This window comes from Neomonachus schauinslandi, chromosome 9 (assembly GCF_002201575.2).
Source record: "Neomonachus schauinslandi chromosome 9, ASM220157v2, whole genome shotgun sequence".
NCBI lineage: Eukaryota > Metazoa > Chordata > Mammalia > Carnivora > Phocidae > Neomonachus > Neomonachus schauinslandi.
Window position 1 is genome coordinate 83,585,569 of NC_058411.1, and position 25,322 is coordinate 83,610,890.

At 37.1% G+C, this 25,322-nt stretch overlaps 1 protein-coding gene across 1 annotated transcript in view; it reads right to left on the reverse strand.

The window, feature by feature from the left end:
- The window catches only part of TTBK2 (tau tubulin kinase 2), a 110,469-nt gene that overhangs the window by 39,746 nt on the left and 45,401 nt on the right, over positions 1-25,322 (reverse strand). Inside the window, exons 4-8 of the mRNA XM_021695336.2 lie at positions 22,397-22,537; positions 20,780-20,884; positions 7,435-7,500; positions 3,925-4,017; positions 3,180-3,305 (exon numbers count right to left, since the gene is read on the reverse strand). Coding sequence (XP_021551011.1) covers positions 3,180-3,305; positions 3,925-4,017; positions 7,435-7,500; positions 20,780-20,884; positions 22,397-22,537 — 531 coding nt within the window. The remainder of the gene's footprint in view (positions 1-3,179; positions 3,306-3,924; positions 4,018-7,434; positions 7,501-20,779; positions 20,885-22,396; positions 22,538-25,322) is intronic.

The following is a 25,322-nucleotide window of genomic DNA, read 5'->3' on the forward strand; positions in this document are numbered from 1 at the left end:
CTTTGTAGATAAAAATGATAAACTAATTCATCATTTTTACAGGCACAGCTCCAGACCACCACAATAAAGCATATATCGCAATAAAGTGAGTGAAATTACTTTTTTGGGTTCCTGTGCATATAAAAGTTATGTTTACATTATCCCGTACAATAGTATTATGTCTAAAAAAACAACATATATGCCTTAATTAAAAATCCTTTATTGCTAAAAGATGCTAACCATCATCTGAGCTTTCAGTAAGTGGTAATCTTTTTGCTGGTAGAGGGTCTTGCCTTGATTCTGATGGCTGCTGACTGATCAGGATGGTGGTTGCTGAACATAGGGGGTGGCTGTGGCAATTTCTTAAAATAAGACAACAATGAAGTTTGCCACACTGACTGACTATTCCTTTCACAAGTGATTTCTCTGTTCCATGTGATGCTATTTGATAGCATTTTACCTACAGAACTTCTTTCAAAACTGGAGTCCACCCTCTCAAACCCTGCCACTGCTTTATCAACTAAGTTCATGGAATATTCTAAATCATTTGTTATCATTTCAACAGTCTTCACAGCATCTTCACCAGGAGTAGATTCCATCTCAAGAAGCAAAGAACGTACTCATCATCCAGTACAGTTTTACCCTGAGATTGCAGCAAGTCAGTCACGTCTTCAGGCCCCACTTCTCATTCTAGTTTTCTTGCTATTCCCACAACATCTGCAGTTACTTCCTCCACTGAAGTCTTGGACCCCTCAAAATCATCCTTGAAGGTGAGAATCAGCTTCTTCCAGATTTCTCTGTTAGTGATAATATTTTGACTTCTTCCCATGAATCATCAATGTTCTTAGTGACATCTAGAATGGTAAATCCTTTCCAGAAAGTTTCCAATTTAGTTTGCCTAGATCCATCAGAGGAATCACTATCTACAGCAGCAATCGCCTTACAAAATGTTATTTCTAAAACAATTAGACTTGAAAGTTGAAATGACATCTTGATCCATGGCTGCAGAGTGGATGTAGTGGCGAGCAGGCATGAAAACAACATTCATCTCATTGTACATCTCCAGCAGAGCTCGTGGGTGACCAGGTGCACTGTCAATGAGCTGCCATATTTTGAAAGGAATCTTTTTTTTCTGAGCAGTAGGTCCTAACAGTGGGCTTAAAATATTCAGTAAACTATGCTGCAAACAGATGTGCTGTCATCTGGGTATTGTTGTCCCATTTACAGAGCACAGGCAGAGTAGATTTAGCATAATTCTTATGGGCCCTAAGATTTTCAGAATGGTCAATGAGCACTGGTTTCAGCTTCAAGTCACCGGCTGCAATAACTCCTAACAAGAGTGTCAACCTGTCCTTTGAAGCTTTGAAGCCAGGCATTGACTTCTCCCCTTTAGCTATGAAAATCCTAGATGGCTCTTTTTCCAATACAAGGCTGTTTTGCCTATATTGAAAATCTTTTTTTTAGTGTATAGCCACCTTCAGAAGCTAGATCTTCTGGATAACTTGCTGCATCACCTTGTACTTTTATGTTACAGTGAAGGCTTCTTTCCTTAAACCTCATGAACCAACCTCTGCTAGCTTCAAATTTTTCTTTGGAAACTTCCTCATCTCTCTCAGCCTTCATAGAATTACAGACTCAGGACCTTGTTCTGGATAAGGGAATGCTGTGGCTGGTTTGATTTTCTATTCAGGCCACTAAAACTTTCTCCATATTGGCAATAAGGCTGTTTTGCTTTCAATCATTCATGTGTTCACTAGAGTAGCACTTCTAATTTCCTTCAAGAACTTTCCCTTTGCATTCACAACTTGGCTAACTGTTTGGCAGAAGAGGCCTAGCTTTCAGCCTATCTTGGCTTTTGGCATGCCTTCCTCACTAAGTTTAATCATTTCTAGCTTTTGATTTAATGTGACAGACATGCAACTCTTATTTTCACTTGAACACTTAGAGGCCATTACAGGATTATTAACTGACCTAATTTCAAGATTATTATGTTTCAGAAGACAGGGAGGCTCAAGGAGAGGGAGAGATGGGGAATGGCCGGTCAGTGGAACAGTCAGAACACACACAACATTTATGAATTACGTTTACCATTTTAGGGGCGCCTGGGTGGCTCAGTCGTTAAACATCTGCCTTCGGCTCAGGTCATGATCCCAGGGTCCTGGGATCGAGCCCCGCATCAGGCTCCCTACTCAGCGGGAAGCCTGCTTCTCCCTCTCCCACTCCCCCTGCTTGTGTTCCCTCTCTATGTCTCTGTCAAATAAATAAAATCTTAAAAAAAAAAAAAAAAAGCTTACCATTTTACATGGGTAGGGTTCATGGCACCCCAAGATAATTACAATAGTAAACATCAAAGATCACTGATTATAGATCACTATACAAATATAACAATAAGAAAAAAGTTTGAAATATTTCAAAAATTATCAAAATGTAACACAGAGACACAGAGACAGGAAAAATGGTGCTGATGGACTCGCTCAATGCAGGATTGCCACAAACCTTTAATTTGTAAAAAAATGCAGTATCTGCAAAGTGCAATAAAGCAATGTGCAATGAAATGACGTATGCCTGTTTTAATCTATGTGTGGCTTCATTTATGTCTTCAGAGGTAGTGATTATTTTGCATTAAGCTCTAACTTCTCCCTGAGAGCAATAGAATCTTCTGATATATAGTTGGTTGGGGTTAAGGGTGCAATCTGTGGTAAACCTAGTCATTCCTTCTAAGGCCTTATGAATGGATACCCTAAGGAAATCATTCACTGACCACAGATAGAATGGAGCCAATAATCTTCAGTGATTTTGTTCCATAGCATATTAACATATGATATTACAGCCCTTAAGCCCTTGACAGATACATTACCTAGCTGGACAGTTCCTTCTTGTCAACAAATTAGCTATAGGATTTACATAATTTGAACCATAAGCAGTTCTATACACCAAATGAATCACAGCAAGAACAGTAAAATCTGTTCAATAATAAACAAACCTAAAACTCTAATGAAGTACGTCCATCCAGAAGGGAGGAAACACACACACACACACACTGTCCTCATCAGTCAATTTCACTGCATTTCTCAGGATGTACTAAAATAATATTCTAGGGACCACCCATACTCATTTACAATACCCTCAAAGCTACAATAAGTGAAGATAAAGACTAAATGAGAGAAGAATTAACCCACAGAACTCAGAAAGATGATTACCTGGTAGTCTGGTTTTGTAAAATAATCCAAAGAGGAGATGTGATCCAAAAAGATGCTGAATTCTGGAGGGAGATGTTTCAACATAAGCCTGTGGTCATACCTCTCCTTAATAGAGCCTACTTGCTCCTGGGAAGTAAAGAGAACAGGAACCAAAGTCAATTTCTCTTGGCAGCTACACATTAACAGCCTCTCAGTAACAGTCTCAAGGGTATGTACTAGGGAATGAGATAGTGAGTAATTAAGTATAAAGCAAGAACTGAGCTCTTACTAATAGCTTAATGCACACTGCTTTATGGAGGGAGGGAAGATTATAATGAATAACAAAAATGGTAACAAAGAGTTCTGCATCAGTGAACTGACAGTCTGCCAAAATAAAGAGTTGATCTTAAATCTAGCCTACTTTTCTTTGTCAACACACGTTTACAGTTTTCAAAGTAAACAATATAATGTAACAATTAAAATTTAAAAGCTTACGTGACTTAGAAAAAGGGAGAACTCAGGAAAAGAAAAGCTCTGAGGGAAAGCTAAAAATCAAATTAGAAGTGATGCTTTAATAGATACTTAAATGAGTATCTATTCTCCATGTACATAGAAAAAAAATCATAACATTAATTAGATCTTTAATATCACCCTAATTTTAGTTCTTATATATAAGTATATTCTCATCTATTATGTCTACCCAGGAGAAAATTTTATTCCTTCCCTTACCAAAACTGATTATTTCCATTTCCATTTCCAAAATTACCTTGTCCTTTATTTTTCTCCAAGGCAGCTGACCAACCACAAACTCCACCAACATGTAGAATAAGGACCAAAGGTCATCATGTCTTCCCATTTCCTTCATAAGCCAAACAGAATTCAATCACATTACATTACTACTCCTTTTGAGTATATTACATTGTCTAAGGCCTAACCATTGTGTTTCACCTTATTAGGCTTAAAAAGTTTAATGTATTTCCCATAAAATCTGGTAAATATATCTACCTAGCTATATAACAATCTACATAACAGAATGGATATAATGAAGTACTTTTTGCTACAAAGAAACACCAAAACCCAGAAATGCTGGAAATGTAATTAACAGCCCGTTAATTAAGAAATGAGTTCATTAAGAAGGGAAAGTGGTTGCCAAGGGCTGGGGGAAGGGGGAAGGGTGAATCAGCATTTAGCAGGTATGGAGTTTCAGTGTTGCAAAATGAAAAAAGTTCTAGAACTTTGTTGCACCCTAATGTGAATATACTTAACACTGCTGAACTGTGAGCTTAAAAATGGTTAATGTGGATGGTAGCTACATTGGTGAGCATAGCATAACATACACAGTTGTTGCATCACTGTGCTGTACACCTGAAACCAATGTAACACTGTGTGTCAACTATACTCAAAAAAAAAAAAAGAAAGAAAAAAGAAAAAGAAAAGAAAAAGAAAATGGTTAACACGGTAAATTTAATGTGATACTTTTTTTTACCACAATTAAAAAAAAAAAGAAAGCAAATTCTAGGAGCCAAAATTAAAAGAAAGCTGGAAACAAGAGAAGCAAGCTGATGCTGAAGCTTTGGTTTTAGGGGCACCTGTTACAGGTTTTGTCAACCAGGGTTTTAACAATCAGGAAGGGGACAGGTGTAAAAGTACTGAGCCTACACAAGACAGGAGTTGTAAATGAGACACTTCCCCTTAGGCCCTCACCAAATAGCTAGGACCCTCAAAGGGCTATCTTTAGTGCAATATTTGATATGTACATTATATTGCAATAATTGTTTTTTTCTGTAAAATTTAACCACTATCAAAGGGATAAAGTAAGTGGTTAAAAAATTTGCCCTGAAAAGTTGTTACTATAGGCCTGCCCCTCACTCAGATTTGGGGTTTAAATTTATACCACTTGTGTGGTCTGGGAAACCAAATCCAGAAATTGTTTTCTGGGTGATTGTGTCCTGTAGTAATGACAGATGCAAATGAAAATCCTCTAAAGATAAAAGCACCTTTAAATTCAGGCCTCACAGAAGTCCTACAGATAAAGGCCCAGAAAATATAGGCTCATTATTCAAAAGTATAAAATACATTAGGAAGCAGGCTATCATAAGCTAATGACAACAGAAATTATACAGCAGAATTAGATATCCAAGAATTCCAGATATGGAATTATAGGATAAAGAATACAAAATTAAAATGTTTAAAATGCTTAAGCAAAAAATGGAACCATATCCTATCTAAAAAAATAAAAAGACCAGTTTGATTTCAAAAAGGACCAAAAAGTATATCTAGAAATTAGAAATTCAATATCTATGTGGATAGGTTAGAAAGCTGATCAAAAACAGCAGAAAAAAAATTAATGAACTGGAAGACAGATCTGAAGAAATTATCTAGAACACAACACAGAGACAGAAAAAGAAAATCTGAGTGTGAACTTCCAGCATGGAAGACCAGAACAAGAAGATCTAACGTATCAATTTGAGATATGAAAAAAGAGGTATAGAAAGAAAGGGAAAAAGGCAATATTTAAAGAAGAAATGTCTGAGAATCTTCCAGAATCTATGAAAGACATGAATGTTCAGATTTAGGAAGCACAACAAATCCCAAACTGCATAATTATAAAGAAATCCACATCTAGGCACATTAAAACTTATCTGTAGAACAGCAAAGACAAAGAGCAGATATCTAAAACAGTCAAAGAAAAAGGACAAATTAAATACAAAATCACAACAATTAAATGGACAAAGATCTTCTCAATAGCAACCACAGAGCCAGAAGACAAAATTTCTTCAAATTATTGAGATAAAACAAATATTAATAAAGGACTGAAATGTAGGACAACAATGTAGTGAACAGAGTTCAAGTATTTTGAAAAGTCCTATACTGTATGGGAATTATTCATGTTAAAAGTTTAAGATTAAGGTACCCCAAAAATTGAAATGGAGTGTATTTTTATTTTTTTTAATTTGCGGAGATCTCTTCTAAAAGTAAAAATATATAATCTTTCTACTAGATATTTTGGAAATGCCTTTACAGCTATTATGATCTCTGGAAATGTTTATGCTTATCTCAGAAAGAGTGTCCTATCTCAAAGATTCCAATGTTGACCAAAATTTTAAATAGAATTAGAAAGCTTAGTAATTTTAAAGGTTTTTAAGAATGTATCTGGAAAATAAGAGTACTTTCTTTTCAAGACAGGATAATTGACTAGATGCCATAAATTTTTTTAAGTTTATTTAATTTTTAGTGATCTCTACACCCAATGTGGGGCACAAACTCACAAACCCGAGATCAAGTCACATGCTCTTCTGACTAAGCCAGCCAGGCAGGCACCCTAACTGGATGCCATAATTTAATATTACACTGAATCAAACCAAATGAGCTGAAATCCTTGGCAGAGTGCTACATTATACATTGATAAAAATACTTTTCCTATTTTCAATTTATAATCATATTATTAGAAACCAAATTAACTGGAGCATAACATATTAAGACCACAGCATTCTCTTCCTACTATAGTTAGCATTAGTCAAATTTTCATTAAGGCAATTTTGGCTTCACAGAACAAGAATAAGGTAAGATCAAGAAAAGATTTCTCTTTATTTTATCAAGGAATCACACGTTAAATTTCTCACCTCCAACCAGCCAAGTTCAAGGATTGAGAATCCATAAAATATCCACCTTTCCTACTCATAATTAAGGTTCAGAATGAGAAAAAAAAAAAAAATCAGAGAAGCACAAAAGGAGCAAAGTAAAAAAAAAAGAGAGAGACTTTAAAATTTAACCCAAAAGGTATAATTTACAAAGATGAAAATTTAAAAGTAGTTTGTACTTGAGATCTTCATGAAAAGAAAAGGTTTAATGGAGAAGAGATATCACAGATTAGATGCACACTACAGATAAAATGATGACCCCTGTATTTCATTAGGTATTGAAAGTATGATATTCCCAAAAGAATTTCTTACGACTAGAACACAGATGTTTTATTTCTTCAAAATTCAATATTAAATTTGTTACTACTTATACCTAATTAAGGACACAAGGTTCCCTACACACACACACACACACACACACACACAGCTATTATCTTTTCTGGCAAATAAAACTTTTTTTATGCAGCTGTATACATCTATTATCTACTACACATACTATGGTACATTAGTATTACTAAGACCCTACCATCTGCTCCCAAGCACCTTCCACACTTGTGTACTCTAATGTAAAAAAGTTACTCTGATTCAAGTAATCAGCATGCTTATGTAGATATGACTCTAGTTCAGATACCTACCCTGTTTCGATGAGCATTGATTGATGCGTAACGAACTGTCCCTCGAAAGCCTGCCACAGCTCGAGGCTACAACAAAACCAAGCAAAGAGTAATAAAATAAGCTTCAAATAGCAAAAGACTCAGCACACTTGAGCCCATGAAGTAGATGGGAGAAACATGCATTACCATCACAATAAAATACTACTTAAATTTCTAATTTTTTATTGTGAAATTACAGAAAATTAGAGAATATCTCTAAATCATGTTAAAAAAACTAACATTTTAATTATCAGTGAGTCCCATTTTTTGTACCTACATTTTAAAATAAAGTGGCATTTATGACAAATAAATCCTGTACATTAGAAAACACTAAATGCTTTCATATATCCAGAATCATGCCGAGCATTGTAGTACATACACTAATATTCAGGCTCTGGTTACATTTAATTACAGTAAGACCGTAAGGAGTCTCTAAGTAAAGATGCCAACCTCTTCATGTCTTGGCTATTTCATTCAAACTCAATTCGACGATGGTGGCAACTTATATCATACCTCCCTATGCATGCAATTCATATATTCATAAATCAAGTTACTGGGTAACTATTACATGCTAGGTACTGAAATAAATCCAAACATGAATAATACATGATCCCAGTTCTTAGAGAGCTCAACTTAGAATAAAGTCCAAACTCTTCTTACTTGGCCTACAAGATTTCCATGATTTGGCATTGGCCTCATTCCAAAATGGATTTACTTATGGTTTCTCCTACAACCAACTGTGTTTCTAGCTTATTCTGCTATTCTCCCCAGTGAAAAGCCATCTCTTCACATACCTCCAATGGCTAGCTCTTCTACCCCACACTAACCCCTCTGCTCAAATGTCACCTCCTCAGAGAAGTACTCCTTAATCATCCTAATCTAAAATACTATCCACCCCCTCAATGCCACTCCATTCTTTTTTATTCTGCTTTATTTTTTTCTCATAAAATTATTTTATTTGAACTTTTACTTATTTGTTCACTGCCTATTTTCTTCCACTGAAATATAAACTCTGTGATGGCAAGGTCTTGGGTTGCTCATTTCACAGACATAGAAACAGGCTCTGAGAGGTAACTAAATTTATCTGAACACACAGAATTAGTATGTGATAAAACCAAGCATCAACCAAGGTCTTCTGACTTAAAATCATACACTGTTTCCACTCTACTGCTTCACAAGGATCAATTCAGTACCCTAAAGACTCATGGATGGCACCACAGCTCAATATGAAAACTTGACAAACCTGAAAATGATCACAGCCAGTAATTTTCATTAGATTTTTCCCCCAGTAACTTCTAATTATCTTTAATTAAGATGTATTACTTTTATAGTCAGAAAAAGACTATAACAAATGTTATTTTAAAAATCTTTAGTTACCAGAATCATTCTGGTCATATGCTGTAAGATAAACATTCTATGTGTTCTTCCTTCGTTTGATCATTTTTGTAATTTATGTGTTATCTGCTCAAATTAGTTTTCTATTTATTTCTTCTTTCATGAAATTCTGTCTTCCCTTTCTAAAAATTTTCATTTCACTTTTTTTAAAGATTTTATTTATTTATTTGACAGAGAGAGAGATAGCGAGAGCAGGAATACAAGCAGCGGGAATGGGAGAGGGAGAAGCAGGCTTCTTGCCGAGCAGGAAGCCCGATGTGGGACTCAATCCCAGAACCCTGGGATCATGACCTGAGCCGAAGGCAGACACTTAACAACTGAGTCACCCAGGTGCCCTTTTCATTTCATTTTTAAGTAAGCTCCGTGCCCAGCATGGTGCTTGAACTCACAACCCCAAGATCAAGAGTCACATACTCTACTGAGCCAACCAGGCGCCCTTCTATTCCCTTTTTAATGCCTCCTTTTTGTTTTTGTCTTAAGATTTAACTATTTAAAAAATACTCTTTGTATTTAATGACAACTCTCGATAATCAAAAGTTCCTGTGATATATTTAAATCCCTTTTCTTAGGGGCCATTCATTGACAATCATAGTCAGTAGATCTCAATATTTTCCTAAGATATCACAACTAACAGGAATATCTAATATTCTCAATTTGACGGAACTTTGAGATCAGAGATTTCTTGTCTTGACAAAGAATGTACAAGATTATATATGAAAGCCTGCTATCAACCCTTTTCACTAACATTTCACTGGCTGTACTTTTATTCATTACCTGACAAGAGCCTTCACTAACAAAAATGTTTTCATAGCATGTACTTATGCCCAGTTATTTTCATTCCAGTAACTATCAGGATAAAAATCTCCAGAGCTATTACCACACTCTGCAACCCAGTCCACGATTAATCAGATACCTAGATGCTCCCCGACCCCAGATAGATTCTAGCCAAGACAAACCCAGGGGACTTGTTCCAGTTAAGAGTACCCCTGACTTTGCTTCTGCCATGGAAAGGTTGAGCCAGCTGTTTAGAAAGATCTTGATGTGACTCATCAAAGAAATAATGCCAGGTCAAGAAAATTCAGCCACCTTATATAAAGCAGAAAAGACAACTCAACCCAACTGGGGAAAATAGCCATATATACAACTAATTCTAATTTAAAGCAGATTATAATTAATATCATTAGCAAGGTACAATGAGCTATGAAAGCCTAGGAGTGGTAAGCATTAGTTCCCTTTGGTGAGAAGCGAAAAGGAAAAGTCCTGCTGAAGAAGAAAGTCTTAAGAATAAGGCAACATTGGGTGCCTGGGTGGCTCAGTTGGTTAAGCGACTGCCTTCGGCTCAGGTCATGATCCTGGAGTCCCGGGATCGAGTCCTGCATTGGGCTCCCTGCTCAGCAGGGAGTCTGCTTCTCCCTCTGACCCTCCCCCCTCTCATGTTCTATCTCATTCTCTCTCTCAAATAAATAAATAAAAAATCTTAAAAAAAAAAAAAAGAATAAGGCAACATTTAATGGGGCCTTAAAATAGGTGATCTCTTGACCGTAGAGGAAAAAAGCTCTCAGTTTTTCCCCACTGAAGATGATATCAGCTGTGGGTCTTTCATACATGGCCTTCATGATGTTGAAGTATGTTCCATCTATACGTACTTTGTTGAGGGTTTTTATCAAGAATGGATGCTGTATATTATCAAATGCTTTTTCTGCATCTATTGAGAGGATCATACGGTTCTTATCCTTTCTGTTATTATTTTTAAAAGATATTTATTTGAGAGAAAGAGAGCATAAGCAGGGGGAGGGGCAGAGGGAGAAGGACAAGCAGAATCCCCACTGAGCGAGGAGCCAATGCGGGGCTCAATCCCAGGACCCTGAGATCATGACGTGAGCCGAAATCAAAAGTCAGATGCTTAACCAACTGAGCCACCACGCACCCCCTTCTTCTTTCTATTATTAATGTGTTGTATCATGTTGATTGATTTGTGGATACTGAACCACCCCTAGAGCCCAAGAATAAATCCCACTTGGAGGTTCTTCAAAAAGTTAAAAAGAGAACTACTCTACGACCCAGTAATTGCCCTACTAGGTATTTACCCAAAGGATACAAAAATACAGGTTCAAAGGGTTACATGCACTCAGATGTTTATAGCAGCATTATCAACAACAGCCAAACTATGAAAGAGCCCAAATGTCCATTGACTGATGAATGGATAAAGATGTGGTATATGTACACAGTGGAATATTACTTAGCCATCAAAAAGAATGAAATCTTGCCGTTTGCAACAACGTGGATGGAGCTAGAGTGTATTATGCTAAGTGAAAATAAGTCGGTCAGAGGAAGACAAATACCGTATGATTTCACTCATGTGGAATTTAAGAAACAAAACAGATCAACATATGGGATGGGGGAGAAAGAGAGACAGGGAAACAAACCATAAGAGACTTTTTGTTTAAGATTATATTTATTTATTTGAAAGAAACAGAGAGAGCATGCACAAGTGGGAGGAGGAGAGGGAGAGACAGAGAATCTCAAGCAGACTCCACGCCGAGCATGAAGCCAAGTGCGGAGCTTGATCCCACGACCCCAAGACCATGACCTGAGCCAAAGCCAAGAGTTGGACGCTCAACTGACTGAGCCACCCAGGCACCCCAACCATAAGAAACTCTTAAAGATATAACAAACTGAGGATTGACGGAGGGAGGTGGGTGGGGACTGGCTAGATGGGTAATGGGTATTAAGGAGGGCACTTGTTATGATGAGCACTGGGTGTTGTATGTAAGTGATGAACCACTGAATTCTACTCCTGAAACCAATACTGCAGTGTATGTTAACTAACTAGAATTTAAATAAAAATTTGAAAAAGAAAAAAAAATAGGTGATCTCTTGAAACCTCCCTAATTGATGGCAATCTGGCAATATCTATCAAAATTTCAAATGTATATATTCTCTTTGACAAACCCGTTTCACTTCTGGAAAGTTATCTTACAGATATACTTGCATATGTGCAAAAATAATGGATATATCACACTTACTCACTACATTAATGTTTGTAATAGCAAAAGACTGAAAGTAACCCATATGTTCACAAATATGTTCATAAATAGACTGATTAAATAAATTACAGTACATGCTTGTAACAGAATACACTTTGTAGTTGCAAAAAAGAATGAAGAAGCTCTATATCCTGACACGGAAAGATCTCCTAGATACACTGTGGAAAAAAGACAAGTACAGAATGTACATCATGCTACCTTTTGAATCAAAAAGAGAAAAATGAGAATATACATTTATATGTATTATATATGCAAGAAGAAGTTCTGGAAGAATACATTAAAGAAATAATAATACAGCTACCTAAAGGTTGGAGGAAGGTATAAGAGCAGTATAGAAAATGAGTGGCTTTGGGATAGCAGGGGTGAAATAGAGATTTATTTCACTGCTTATCTGTTAATTTTTTTCAAGTCAGGCTTATAAAGGTATAATTTACACACAGCAAAATGCATACTTTAGGTATACACAGTTCTGTGAGTTTTAACAAAGGGATATAGTTATGTAACTACCACTGCAATCAAGGTATACAGTATTTCTATTGCCCCAAGAGTTCTCGTAAAGCCCCATATAGTCACAATCCCTTCCCCTCCACTCCCAGTCTCTGGCAACCTCTGATTTCTGTCCCTCACAAGCATTCAGAGTTGTGTTTTTAGGCTTATTGCTGTGTAGTGATGTCTCACTGTGGTTTTAATTTGCATTTCTCTGACAACTAAAGACGTTCACCATTTGCTAATGTGCTTGTCATCTGTAGTATCTCTTCTTTGATGAAATGCCTATACAAATCTTTTGCTCATGTTTATTCATTTGTTTTATTATTGAGTTGTGAGAATTGTTTATAGATTCTGGATATAAGTCCTTTGTCAGATGTGTGTTTTGAAATATTTTTCTCCCAGTCTGTGATTTGTCTTTTCATTTGCCTAATAGTGTCTTTCAAAGAAGTATTTAACTTTGATGAATTTTTTTTGAAGATTTTATTTATTTATTTGACAGAGACACAGCAAGAGAGGGAACACAAGCAGGGGGAGTAGGGAGCCTGATGTGGGCAGGGCTTGATCCCAGGACCCTGGGATCATGACCTGAGCTGAAGGCAGACGCTTAACGGCTGAGCCACCCAGGTACCCCAACTTTGATGAATTTTTACTTTCTTATTTTCACACTATAGAAATATCTCTTCAAAAATTGTATTTAAAGACATCTTTAAAGAAAAAAAGTAAGAGTGGTTAACAACCTAAGAGCACATTTTACTAAAATAAATACCTAGATATTTAAGTGAAAATGAAAAAGAAAAAATAAATTGGACCTTGAAAAAGGGGGTGCCTGGGTGGCTCAGTCAGTTGAGCGTCCAACTCTCGATTTCGGCTCAGGTCATGACCGAGTTGTGAAATCAAGCCCTGAGTCGGGCTCCATGCTCAACAGGAGTCTGCTTGAGATTCTCTCTCCCACTCCCTCTGCCCCTCCCCCCACTCATGCTCGCTCGCTCTCTTGCTTCTCTCAAATAAATAAATTTTTAAAATGAAAACTGAAAGAATTACAACAGGGAGAAGGAAAAGCACTTTAAGTAAAAAGAACACTGTGTGCAATGCAAAATGGGAGGAAAGTACTGTGTGTGTTAGGGAAAGTGTTTGATATGGCTGGAGCAAATTTGAGAGAAAACAGTAGAAAAGTAGGTTGGAATCAGGTTAAGCAAGGATGGCCCTGAATGTCATATTGAGGTGTTTGGTTTATAACATGCAGGGAAATGGAATTCATCAAAAATTTTTAAGTAGGAAAGTGACATGATTGATAAAGTGCTTGGGATGCTTACTCTTCTGGAGGTAAAAAGAAGAGACTGGAAGGGGATGTAGGGAGACCAAGGAGGAAACTCTTTTAATAATCCAAACGAGAAGCCACAAGACTACTACAAAGACAGAGCAGTGTGAACGTGAAGGAGGAGATGAATGTCAGAGACAAAATGAGCTCCCAGGAGAATAAATCTATCAGGAGAAGGGAAGGACTGTAGGCATGAGCCCAGGCCTATTGCTAACCAAAGGGAGGGGCTCTGGAAAGGGGCAGAAAGCATGAGAACTATGTAATATAGCCCCCAATGGAAATAAGAAAATAGCTGAAGTTGTGGAATGGTAACAGAGAAAAAGACTTAAAAGTTTTGTTAAGGGTCACTATAGCCCTAGGCACTGGGAGTTTCAGCTGAATGGTAGGAAGAAGCAGCAGGAGAAAACATGGCATTGCAGGAGCTGAGACACAAAGGGCCAATGTGAAATGCCAGCTGAAGGAGTAAGGAAACTAGGGCATGCTTTAAACCAGGAGGACAAAATAATGAACATAAAGATTCAAATCATTAAGTAAAAAGAAGTTCAACTCTGAAACCATATGGAACAGAGTACTGTAAATATATATAGCTCTGGACTCCTTTGTACCTCACGTCCCTATTTATTGTAACTAATACATCTTAAAAGCGAATAGTAGAGGCTCTCAAAACCAACAACAAAAACAATTCATTAATAGTGTAACAGAGAGTATCCATCATTCCCTTTGTAATGCATTCTGACTGATGGTCGTCCTATACTAAGAATACTATTACTAAGTTTGGTAAATAAATTAACATTTTTGTTTTGAGGGAGTTTCTTTGTGGTGATGGAATAGTTTTGTATACTGACTGTGGTGTTGGGTGTACGAATCCGTACATGTGATAAAGTTTCATATACTCTCCTCCTTCAAGAAAAAGTACATGTAAATTATAGTGAAAGCTGACTCGGGTCTGCACTTGAATTAGCAATAGTATACCAATATCTTTTTCCTAGCTTTGACAATGTACTATGATTATGTAAGCTATTATCAGTGGGGGAAGCTAGATGAAAGCCACATGATAACTGTACTATTTTACAAAAGCCCCTGAATCTGCTCCCTACTCCAAAACAAGTACCCTCAGGTCTACAGAAGACAGAAAACAGACTGATTCATGCAAAATTCAGAATGGAGGTTATGTCTAGAGCTGCAATGGCCAATGTAATAGCAACCTAAAGCTAAATGAAATTTAAAATTCAGTCTCTCATTTGCTTTGGCTACATTTCAAGTATTCAATAGCCCAGGTAGCTAGTGGCTACCGTATTAGTACAGATACAGAACATTTCCATGCTCACAGTAACTTCAATTAGACACTGCTGCTTGAGGAAGAAAAGGGAATGAGATGTACAGTGCTAATGAGCTAATTCTTAACCTAGATGGAGGCCATAGATGTTTTAATATTCCTCCTTGAAATTTTGATATGTGTTTTTTACACTCTTCTGGAATACATAATATAGCAAGACAAAATAAAAATATTGATTTTTGCAAATAACATGATGGCATACCTAGACAATTCAAGTGACTCAATTCAAGTTTCTTAAAAGGAATAAATAAACAAAATTGTATAATATGAAACAAATCTACAAAGGCAACTTTGGTTTTATATTAGTGGAGCAATATGAAAAAATGATTTCAATCATAATCATGATCCAAAAAAGTATGAAATTAATTTTATTTGAGATTTAAGAGATTTAAAGAAAACCATGAAACTACTGAAATTCTAAAAGGAACTAGCTAGTGATATGCAAAAAAAAAAGGGAAAGTTCATTCCTTACACAGCGTGAACTATGTTCAACCACAATAACATTCTCTCAACTCTCTTCCCTCACTCTTCCATAGTGCTAACCTGATCCTTACCCAGGTTAAACCCAACTCTTAGACAAACTGCACTTCTAAACAAGCAGTTAAAGGTGTCTAGAGAAAAACAAACTGTACTGACAATCTCACCTTAAATTACCATAATACTCAAATGAGCTTTCAGCACAGGTCTACAGTCTATTTTGCTGAAGCTAGTTCACTTCTCCCTCTCCATGGTAACTACTTCACTTGTCCTCTTTCGTCAACGTCCAGCACCTTTCTGCACTCTCAGCAAAAGGTCTTACCTTCATGAAGAAGATAAAAGCCATGACAGAACTTCAACTTCCCACTACCAAATCTAAATGCTTACCTGTATCTGTGTCCACTTATTCTGCCTTTTCTCAGTTACAATGGAAGAAGTGTTCTTGCTCTTAGAGAATGGGCTAACCTCATCATTTGTGCTCAGGTTCCTTCCCTTGGTCATGCAAGAATGTGTCTCCTAGAATTGTTCCTGCTCTGTCCTACATTATCATTTTTTTCATGTCTCCTGGAGCATTACCATCAGTACACAAGCATGCTGTAATAGCTGCCATTTAAAAAAATAAATAATAAGGAAGTGAATAAACTAAGGAATAAAGGATTTTACTTCCCTTTCAACTACTTCCCTGTTTTACCAATCTTCTTTAAAATAAATCACCTCTCAGCTGGTTAACCATCCATCTCTTGATTTCGGCTCAAGTCATGATCTCAAGGTTGTGGGATGGAGCCCCACATTGAGCTCTGTGCTCAGCATGGAGTCTGCTTATTCCTCCTCCCTCTGCCCCTCCCCCCCACTCTCTCTCTAAAATAAATAAAATCTTAAAAAAATAAAATAAAATAAAACACCTCTCAGGGCACCCTGGGTGGCTCAGTCCATTGAGCATCCGTTGAATACATTCCTTTCTTGTTTCACCACTACTTGTCTCTTTGCCTTTGGATTTTCTCAGTGACAAGTAGTTGAACCTCATCTACTTGGGACCCCCAAAGCCAGGTATTCTTGCACCCCTGTGCCCTGGCTATACCCCCACCTCCAATCAAATGATTCTTAAATTTATATTTCCAGTCCTGATTTCTCTTTTGAGCTACATATTACCGTATCAAATCACCTTCTTGTTATTTCCATCTGGAATCTAAGAAGCATCTCAAACTTGACTTCTAGAAAATAGAACCTCGTTTTTCCCTTATCAAATCCACTCTTCAGCCTTCTTCCCCATCATGGTTAATGGCATGACCATTCATTCAGGAGAAAAATTTAGCAGTCAATCTTGACTTTTCTTTTTCCTTGACATCCCGGTATTTACAAATCCAAAAGGAAGGCTTGTTAAATCTATCTTTAAAATACATCCTAAATATGACCATTTCTCACCACCTTCACTGGCGCACCCTAATGCCCTAGATCCCAGTCACATGCAATGATCACTGGACCAATGGCATTAGCCTTCTCACTTGTAACTTTCTGATTCCACTCTTGCTCTCAAAGTCTCTTCTTCACAGCCAGAGTGACTTTTTTTAAAAAAACACATGTTCTAAAAATTGAAAACCTGTTTATTTAGAATAGAAACGGGATTCCAGAAATATATTTAAATATAACAAACTACACAGAACCTAAGTTCTTTTCTGCATGGCTACTAATTTACACAAGAATACTGATAAAACTGAAGATAGTCTCCCTACAATTTCCAGGCACTGAAATTCTCCTATGGCTATGTTTTAAATATAATCTACTTCTGTATATAATTCCATTATGTAATCAGCTTATTGACAGATCATGTACCAGATTATGCAAGAACCCTGCTCAAAATTTTCCAAAGGCTTCCTATCATGTTTAGAATAAAACGTCTTTGCAAAATCATACACAATCTAGGGCCAACCAACCTCTTACACCTTATCTCTCTCCCCTTAACTCATCATGCTGTGCTATGTTGTGCAAAGCCACAGTAGCCTCCCTGCTTTTTCTTGAACAGACCAAACTTACTATGCCTCGGGGCCTTTGAACTTGCTATTCCCTTTGCCTGGAAAACTCTCTTTCCAGATATTCACATGGCTTGTTCTCATACTTCATTCAACTCTCAACTTGATACCTCCTCAGAGAAGTCTTTTTAAACTAATACTTCTAAAATATTCTTTTTTTTTTTTTTTTTGGTACTAAAATAGTCTCCTATTCTCACTGCCCATCACTCTCTACGTCAATACACTGCTTTGTCGGGGTGCCTAGGTGGCTCAGTCATTAAGCGTCTGCCTTCGGCTCAGGTCATGATCCCAGGGTTCTGGGATCGAGCCCTGCATCAGGCTCCCTGCTCCGCGGGAAGCCTGCTTCTCCCTCTCCCACTCCCCCCCAGCTTGTGTTCCCTCTCTCACTGTGTCTCTGTCAAATAAATAAATAAATAAAATCTTTATTAAAAAAAATACACTGCTTTGTGTTTATTCATAGCATATACCACTACCTAAAATTATGTATTTGTTTTCTATCTGTCTTCGCCAATAAAATATAACCTCCATAAGAGGCTCATTTTGGTCAGCTTGTTCACCACTACAGATCCATGCCTCACACATATTATGTGCTCATTAGATATCTGTTATGTGTATGAATAAACAATAACCTGGTAATAGTCTAAAACCTTAAAAATAAAAGATATCTGGAAAAGAAATGGGATTCCAGAAATACATTTAATCTAGCAAGCTACACAGAACCTAAATTATTTACCTGCTTTGCATCTATTAATGCAAGATCTTCACCAGAATCAGAAAGATTCTCTCGTAATTTTTAGGCACCTAAATTCTCATGTGCCTATATTTTAAATATAATTTACATTTATGTAAACAACTCTATTATTATATACTTAGCTCATTCAAAAGTCAGTATTTCAACTGTGCAACTAATTTGTTAGAAAAGGAAAATCACAATTAGTACCAAGTTAAAACAAAACTAAAGGTAAAAAGGAGACATCAGAAGAACTGAACTATCGGTAGGACAATATAAGGAGCTCCACTGACCTGATCCCCAGTAAAACTGGTGAAAATTATTTTAAAAAACTAAAGCTCTTGGAAACGGTCCTTAAGGCAAATAACAAATGGAGAAACATCTATTCAAGAAAAGTGAAAATTCTATGGTCTTGAACCCAAACCGTTCTCTCCCTCCTCTCTTCCAGAGCAGAGAGGGTGGCTCCACTCCAGACTGTTGCCACCAAGGACACAGGACTCCCTCATTCCCCAGTTCCCAACCAGAGGGCTTTCTTCCCATAGAAGCAGGACTTCAGCATTTCTGAGGTTCTTCCAGCTCTCTGTTGTGGAGGAGGCTAAGTCCTGGGTTAGTGTGGAAAGAGAAGCTTCTTTCTTGCACCCAGCGCCACTCGTGGAATGGAAGCTCTACCTTGGGTATATGTTGACAATACTCGAGGCCCAAAAGCCCTCCCCACCCCCCAGCACCACCCCCCCAGCTCAGGAAGCAGTGCTTCCATGCAGGAGAGACAAGCTGAGAGATCTCCACCTACTGCCCCATCTCAGCTCCTAAAAAGTAAGGATGTCATTCAGAAGCTTACCATAGTCCTCAGCCCAACTTTAGAGCCCTGGCTCAGAGATTTTGCCTGGGGGCAGGAGAAAGGCCATTTAAAAAGACACCTCCTAATCTCTTCCCAAAGGAACTTATCTTGTTCTCAACAGTAAAGTTTAAGCTTAAAGCATTTCTCAAAAATAGGGAAGGTTGTGGTATAGGGAGTTGGGAGATCTGTAGAGCTAATGAAGATAAAGCCTAGACTACAGGCTGGCCAGGTAAGAGAGAACAGGGGGAGTAAGACAACTGGAAGGCGGGAGGCCTCCTGAGGTCACAAAAAAACAAACTCTGACCTCAGAGATTGGATTATATTAGTTTGTCCAGGAATTTATGCCCCAGGGTACTACTGTAAACAACAGAGCAATCAGCCCGCAATTAGTGGAACTTAAAAACCGGGTATGGCCACGGCAAGTGCAGAAGAGAGCCCTACCAGTACAACTGCCATTCCAGGGCAACCGCAGGCTGACTGCCCCAGGAGCAACAACAGAGACCTAATACTATGTGTTGGAGAAGGGGAGGGGTGGGGAGGGTGGCAGGGGAAAAGCCTTCACTGAAACAAATCCAGTTCAGTCCCTAAACACATAAACAAGCAAATAATAATAAAAAGCCCTGGAAAGGAGGACCCGTATCTAAAACTATATTATCTAAAATGTCCAGTTTCCAACAAAAAAATTCAAAGGAATCAAAGAAACAGGGAAGTATGACCCATCCATTTGGGGGTGGGGAGAGGCAACAGAAACCGCCTGTGACAGTGACCAGTTGTCGGATTTAAGAGGAAAAAATTTCAAAGTAGCCCTTACAAATGCATTCACAGAACCAAAGGAGAGCTTGATTAAAGACATAAGGAGGGCGCCTGGGTGGCTCAGTTGGTTAAGCGACTGCCTTCGGCTCAGGTCATGATCCTGGAGTCCCGGGATCGAGTCCCACATCCGGCTCCCCGCTCAGCGGGGGTCTGCTTCTCCCTCTGACCCTCTTCCCTCTCGTGCTCTCTGTCTCTCATTCTCTCTCAAATAAATAAATAAAATCTTTAAAAAAAAAAAAAAAAGACATAAGGAAAGCATGATGACAACATTGTATCAAATAGAGAATATCAATAAAGAGATAATTTTTTTAAAGAACCAAATGGAAATTCTGGATAGGAAATATACAACAATGAAAACAGAACTGCAGGATATAGAAAGAGCCTCAGACTGCAAAAAAGACCCTTGATCCTAAAGGGCCAATGTGTGTTCTTACTACAAATCCACTCTAAGTCTGTGTCTAATGTACTTTTTTTTTTTAAGATTGTATTTATTTATTTGACAGAGAGAGAGCAGGAGAGCACAAGTAGGGGGAGCAGCAGAGGGAGAGGGAGAAGCAGGCTCCCCGCTGAACAGGGAGCCTGATGTGGGGCTTGATCCCAGGACCCTGGGACCATGACCTGAGCCGAAGGCAGACGCTTAACCGACTGAGCCACTCAAGCACCCCTAATGTACTTTTTTCTTAAAGCCACAACTTTCGATAAAATTAATTAACTCTATCCTATAATTTCATCATAAAATCTATATGCTACTTCTTGGATAAGATCCATTCTATACATAATTCGTATTTCTTTTTTTAAAAAGTGATACTATAACAGGTTAATTCTTGAATACTTAATAATAATATGAAAAATCTTACTGGTCTGACGTCACCACAGGAATTGGTAAATTGTCGAGCCAAGCCAAAATCAAGCATGTAACATTTCCTACATGTACTAGGAAAGCGACCCATGGCGAAGTTCGACTAGAAAAGCAAAAAAGGAAAATATACATATTCTTACAATACTAAGTCCTTACATCTATCTTTCCTATATTTTAATTCTATTTAAACTCTCTCTATATAATACATATGTCTCAAATACACTATTCTAATCCATGATGTTTACTGGATGTTAATACATAATCTCATTATGGGTTCTATTAATGCCCAGGAGCAGGTAACTTTGAGAAACAAAGAATTTAAGTGATGATACAAAGTTACATACAACAACACTGACTTAAGTGTAACTCTATGTTCCTTGAAATTCTAGTCTAAGTGAGTGCTTTAAAGACAGCCCAATTCTTCCTTTTTAAAATGGGAGGAACTAGGAGTGAGCAAAATTAAATACATAGCTAGAAATTTAAATGAATTTCCTATGAGCAACATAAAGCTGAATTTCACTAAGCATAAAAATTAAAATTCAATTTAAGGAAACATTTCAAAACAGACTTAAGGAAAATATACTTTGCATTCTTCCCTTAAAAAAATAAATGTAATGTTAGATGAGCACAGACTCGCAAAATGGTATGTAAAAAGAGAATTCATAAAGGAAAAAGCAAAACTGCAACAGAATTGTTAGCTTTTATTTTAAAATACTGTTCTACTTAGGGAGCTTTCAGATGAAAATGGAAAGTCTTCAGTCACCATGCTTTTAAAGTAGTGACATTTAGTTTGGCATAGAATTAAGTGCAAGAGAAATCTACATTACATTAAGTCTGACTCTACAATGTTAATTTTAGTTGGCATTTTCATGTAAACTATTTAATTTTAAAAATCATGTAGCTACAGATGGGTGTAATTTTCAAATGCACTAACCAACACATGATATATTTATAGTAAATACAGTATATCAGAAATGGATCATTTCCCCTTGTGAGCAATAAAAAAACCAAGAAGGAAAAATAAAAGCATATTTCAGTTATGGAAATGACAATTTCTAAGAAAAAACAGAATAGAAAAAAATACTATATATTGCCACTGTAGCACTCAGAAGAAAAAATAAGGTCTTTCATAATTGATGGTTCCTTATAAGTACAATTTGTCACTTGAGAAATAGTTCAGAGAACACAGTGCATACATCTAAAAGCAACATATGTATATATTTTTACCCAGTATCAGGAAAAAGAAATCTAAAGAATAACTTCCAATTTAGATGTAAGACTAAGTAACTAGAAATGTTAACACACATAATCATAATAGTCAACCATTAATAATTTTTAATTTGGCTGTGAGCAACATTTTCATTGTATGAGAAAAGCTCTTGAATGTTAAATTGTGGTTTGTAATTAGAAATTTTTTTTATGTAATTAGAATTTTTTTAAAAAATTGAGAGGTAAGTTACATTTTGCTTCTAGTTACTGAAATTAAAATATTACCTTGTATTTAATAATGGAAAGCAAATACAGAATGCTACATTCATAATTTATTGGATCCCATTATCAGATTAAGAGTACAAAGCAAACTCATTCTGTGCTCTGACTTGAAATGGCCCCTTACCGGTTTGATGTCTCGGTGCAAGAATCCCACAGAATGGATGCTCTCAATAGACTCCAGAATCTGTCTACCCAACCGAAGAGTAGTGCTAATGGTGAATGTACCCCGGGACTGGCTACGGCGTAGATCTGCCAGATTCCGACCCTGTGGAAACCAAATAAACACTTCCAAATATGGTACTATGTTATAAGAGAAGACTGGGAAGTTATTCATTTATCATTAAAAATGTTTTGACAGGGGAACCTGGGTAGCTCAGTTGGTTGACCATCTGACTCTTGGTTTCCACTCGGGTTGTGGTCTTGGGGTTGTGGGATGGAGCCCCGCGCTGGGCCCACACTCAGCGGGGAGTCTGCTTGGGACTCTCTCTCTCCCTCTGTCCCTCCCCCTACTCATGCTCATGATCTCTCTCTCTCTCCTCAAATAAATAAATCTCTAAAAAAATGTTCTGACAGAAAGAGCAAGGATTTTACCCAAATCATGATCCTCTCACTCAAGAGAAGAGATTCCATTAAGGTAATACATGAATGTTTCAGACAAATTTAAGAATAACCAGAAGTTTTTGAACATACTATGTTTTTGAGTCATCGTGTTTCCCTTTGTCTTTCATGCCATAACAAAATATAGTCTTGATTATTTGAAAATACAGAAAATGTATGTACCCAGAGCAGTAATTCCTCATTACTGCCTAACATACTCCCATACAAACTACTTAATTTTTCTGTGTCTGGTTTCCTTATAAAATGAGGGCAATGATACCTACACCTTGCAATGTTTTATGAAGATTAAAGAAGATCCACGTAAAGTGTTTACCATACTGTCTGGGACACACTAAGTACTCAACAAATGCTAATGATTGTTATTATAAACAAAAATGACATGAAACAAACTCAATTACTTGTAGCAACAGATAAAAGCAATGAATGTATCTAGCCTGTGCCAGACGTGTTACATCATGATTGCATTTAATCCTCACAGCCCCCTAAAATAGAAGATGTTGCAGATGAAGAAACTGAGGCTCAGAAAGTTTAAACAATGTTAACCTACTAAGGTAAAGTTGTTTTTCAAATCTAAACTTGTGTGAATTTGAACTTGTTGTTTTGTTCACTTCACAGTGCTGCTCCTCCGGAAAGTTCTTCATTGCCTACGTAACAAACCAATAATTTGATGAGAAGAGCAGGGCTATGATGCTGCAGTTCTATGGCCCAAAGAATGGAAACTGGCTCCTCCATCACAAGAGAATTTAAATAGCCTAATCTCTCTATTCCCCAAATTTTGTAGTGTATGTTAGGGATTAATACCACCAATGCCATCACCTCAACTGAAGACACCTGATTCACTTTTGAAAAAGTAATAAATTCTTAAATTACTTCAGTGCCACTTAAAATACTAACTAGCACTCAAGTAACTGAAGAATCAAAAAAGTACAAGAAAGTCAGGAGCCTTTCCCACTTCATCGCTTCTTTAAAAATGCAGTTTTAGTGGTGCCTGGGTGGCTCAGTCGTTAAGCATCTGCCTTCGGCTCAGTTCCTGATCCCAGGGTCCTGGGATTGAGCCCTGCATTGGGCTCCCTGCTCCGTGGGGAGCCTGCTTCTCCCTCTCCCACTCCCCCTGCTGTGTTCCCTCTCTCACTGTCCCTCTCTGTCAAATAAATAAATAAATAAATAACCTTTAAAAACATTAAAAAAAAAAATTTCTCACAGCACAAACTGGCAGTTCTCTGTATTATGAAGTTTTCATGTTAGGAGAATTTATTGTTCTCTACATCTTAGCAAATGTCAAATAAGTGATAATCTACAACAACAAGTTTTACAATCCCATGAGTAGCGAATAACTTATTAGCATTCTAACAATTTTTTCTCAAAAATCAGTATTTTGATTTCCAAAAATATACCTAAGAAATATTGGAACTTTATTTGTAAACAACTTCCATCATTATAAAAGCTTTTGAAAGAAAATCAATTAATTCGGTTTATGGTATTAGTAATGATTTTAAATTTCAAATCTTTTATTTTTTAATTTTTAAAGATTTTATTTATTTATTTGACAGAGAGAAAGCGCACAAGCCGGGGGAGTGGCAGGCAGAGGGATAAACAGGCTGCCCACTGAGCAGGGAGCCGGATGCGGGGCTCAATCCCAGGACTCTGGGATCACGACCTGAGCCGAAGGCAGACGCTTAATCGACTGAGCCACTGAGGTGTCCCTAAAATTTCAAATCTTTTAAAATGTAAATCTAAGGTATCAATTAACAAAATCCAAAAAGATAAAATATAAGGCTAGCGGGTGCCTGGGTGGCTCAGTTGGTTGAGCGACTGCCTTCGGCTCAGGTCATGATCCCGGAGTCCCTGGATCAAGTCCCGCATCGGGCTCCCTGCTCAGCGGGGGGTCTGCTTCTCCCTCTGACCCTCTTCCCTCTTGTGCTGTCTCTCATTCTCTCTCTCAAATAAATAAATAAAATCTTTAAAAAAAAAAAATATAAGGCTAGCAAGAGTATGGGGGAAAGTGGGGTTTTTTTTGTTTTGTTTTTTTGGGGGAGGAAAGTTATTAACATGGTAAGTACAAGCAGGTTTTATCCACCAAATTATACTTCAGAGTATAAACTAAAAGTAGTTATTACCTGTTATAGAGAAAAACAGAAAACAATCTATATATCTATCAATAAAGGAAAGGTTAAATAAATTATGGTACACTCATCTTACTGAGTGGTATGCAGCCACCAAAAAAAGAATCCTTATTCATAATAACATAGAAAGAATACTATTGAATGAAAAAACCAAATTCATTTTTCTCTAAGTAATTCTATAAATTTAACATGATCCCAATAAAAATGCAAGTGGATTTTACTATTAAAAATGTAAAATACACTTAAAAGAAAATAATATAATGAACCCTCATACACCTACTCATCACCAAGAATTAACAATTATCAGTT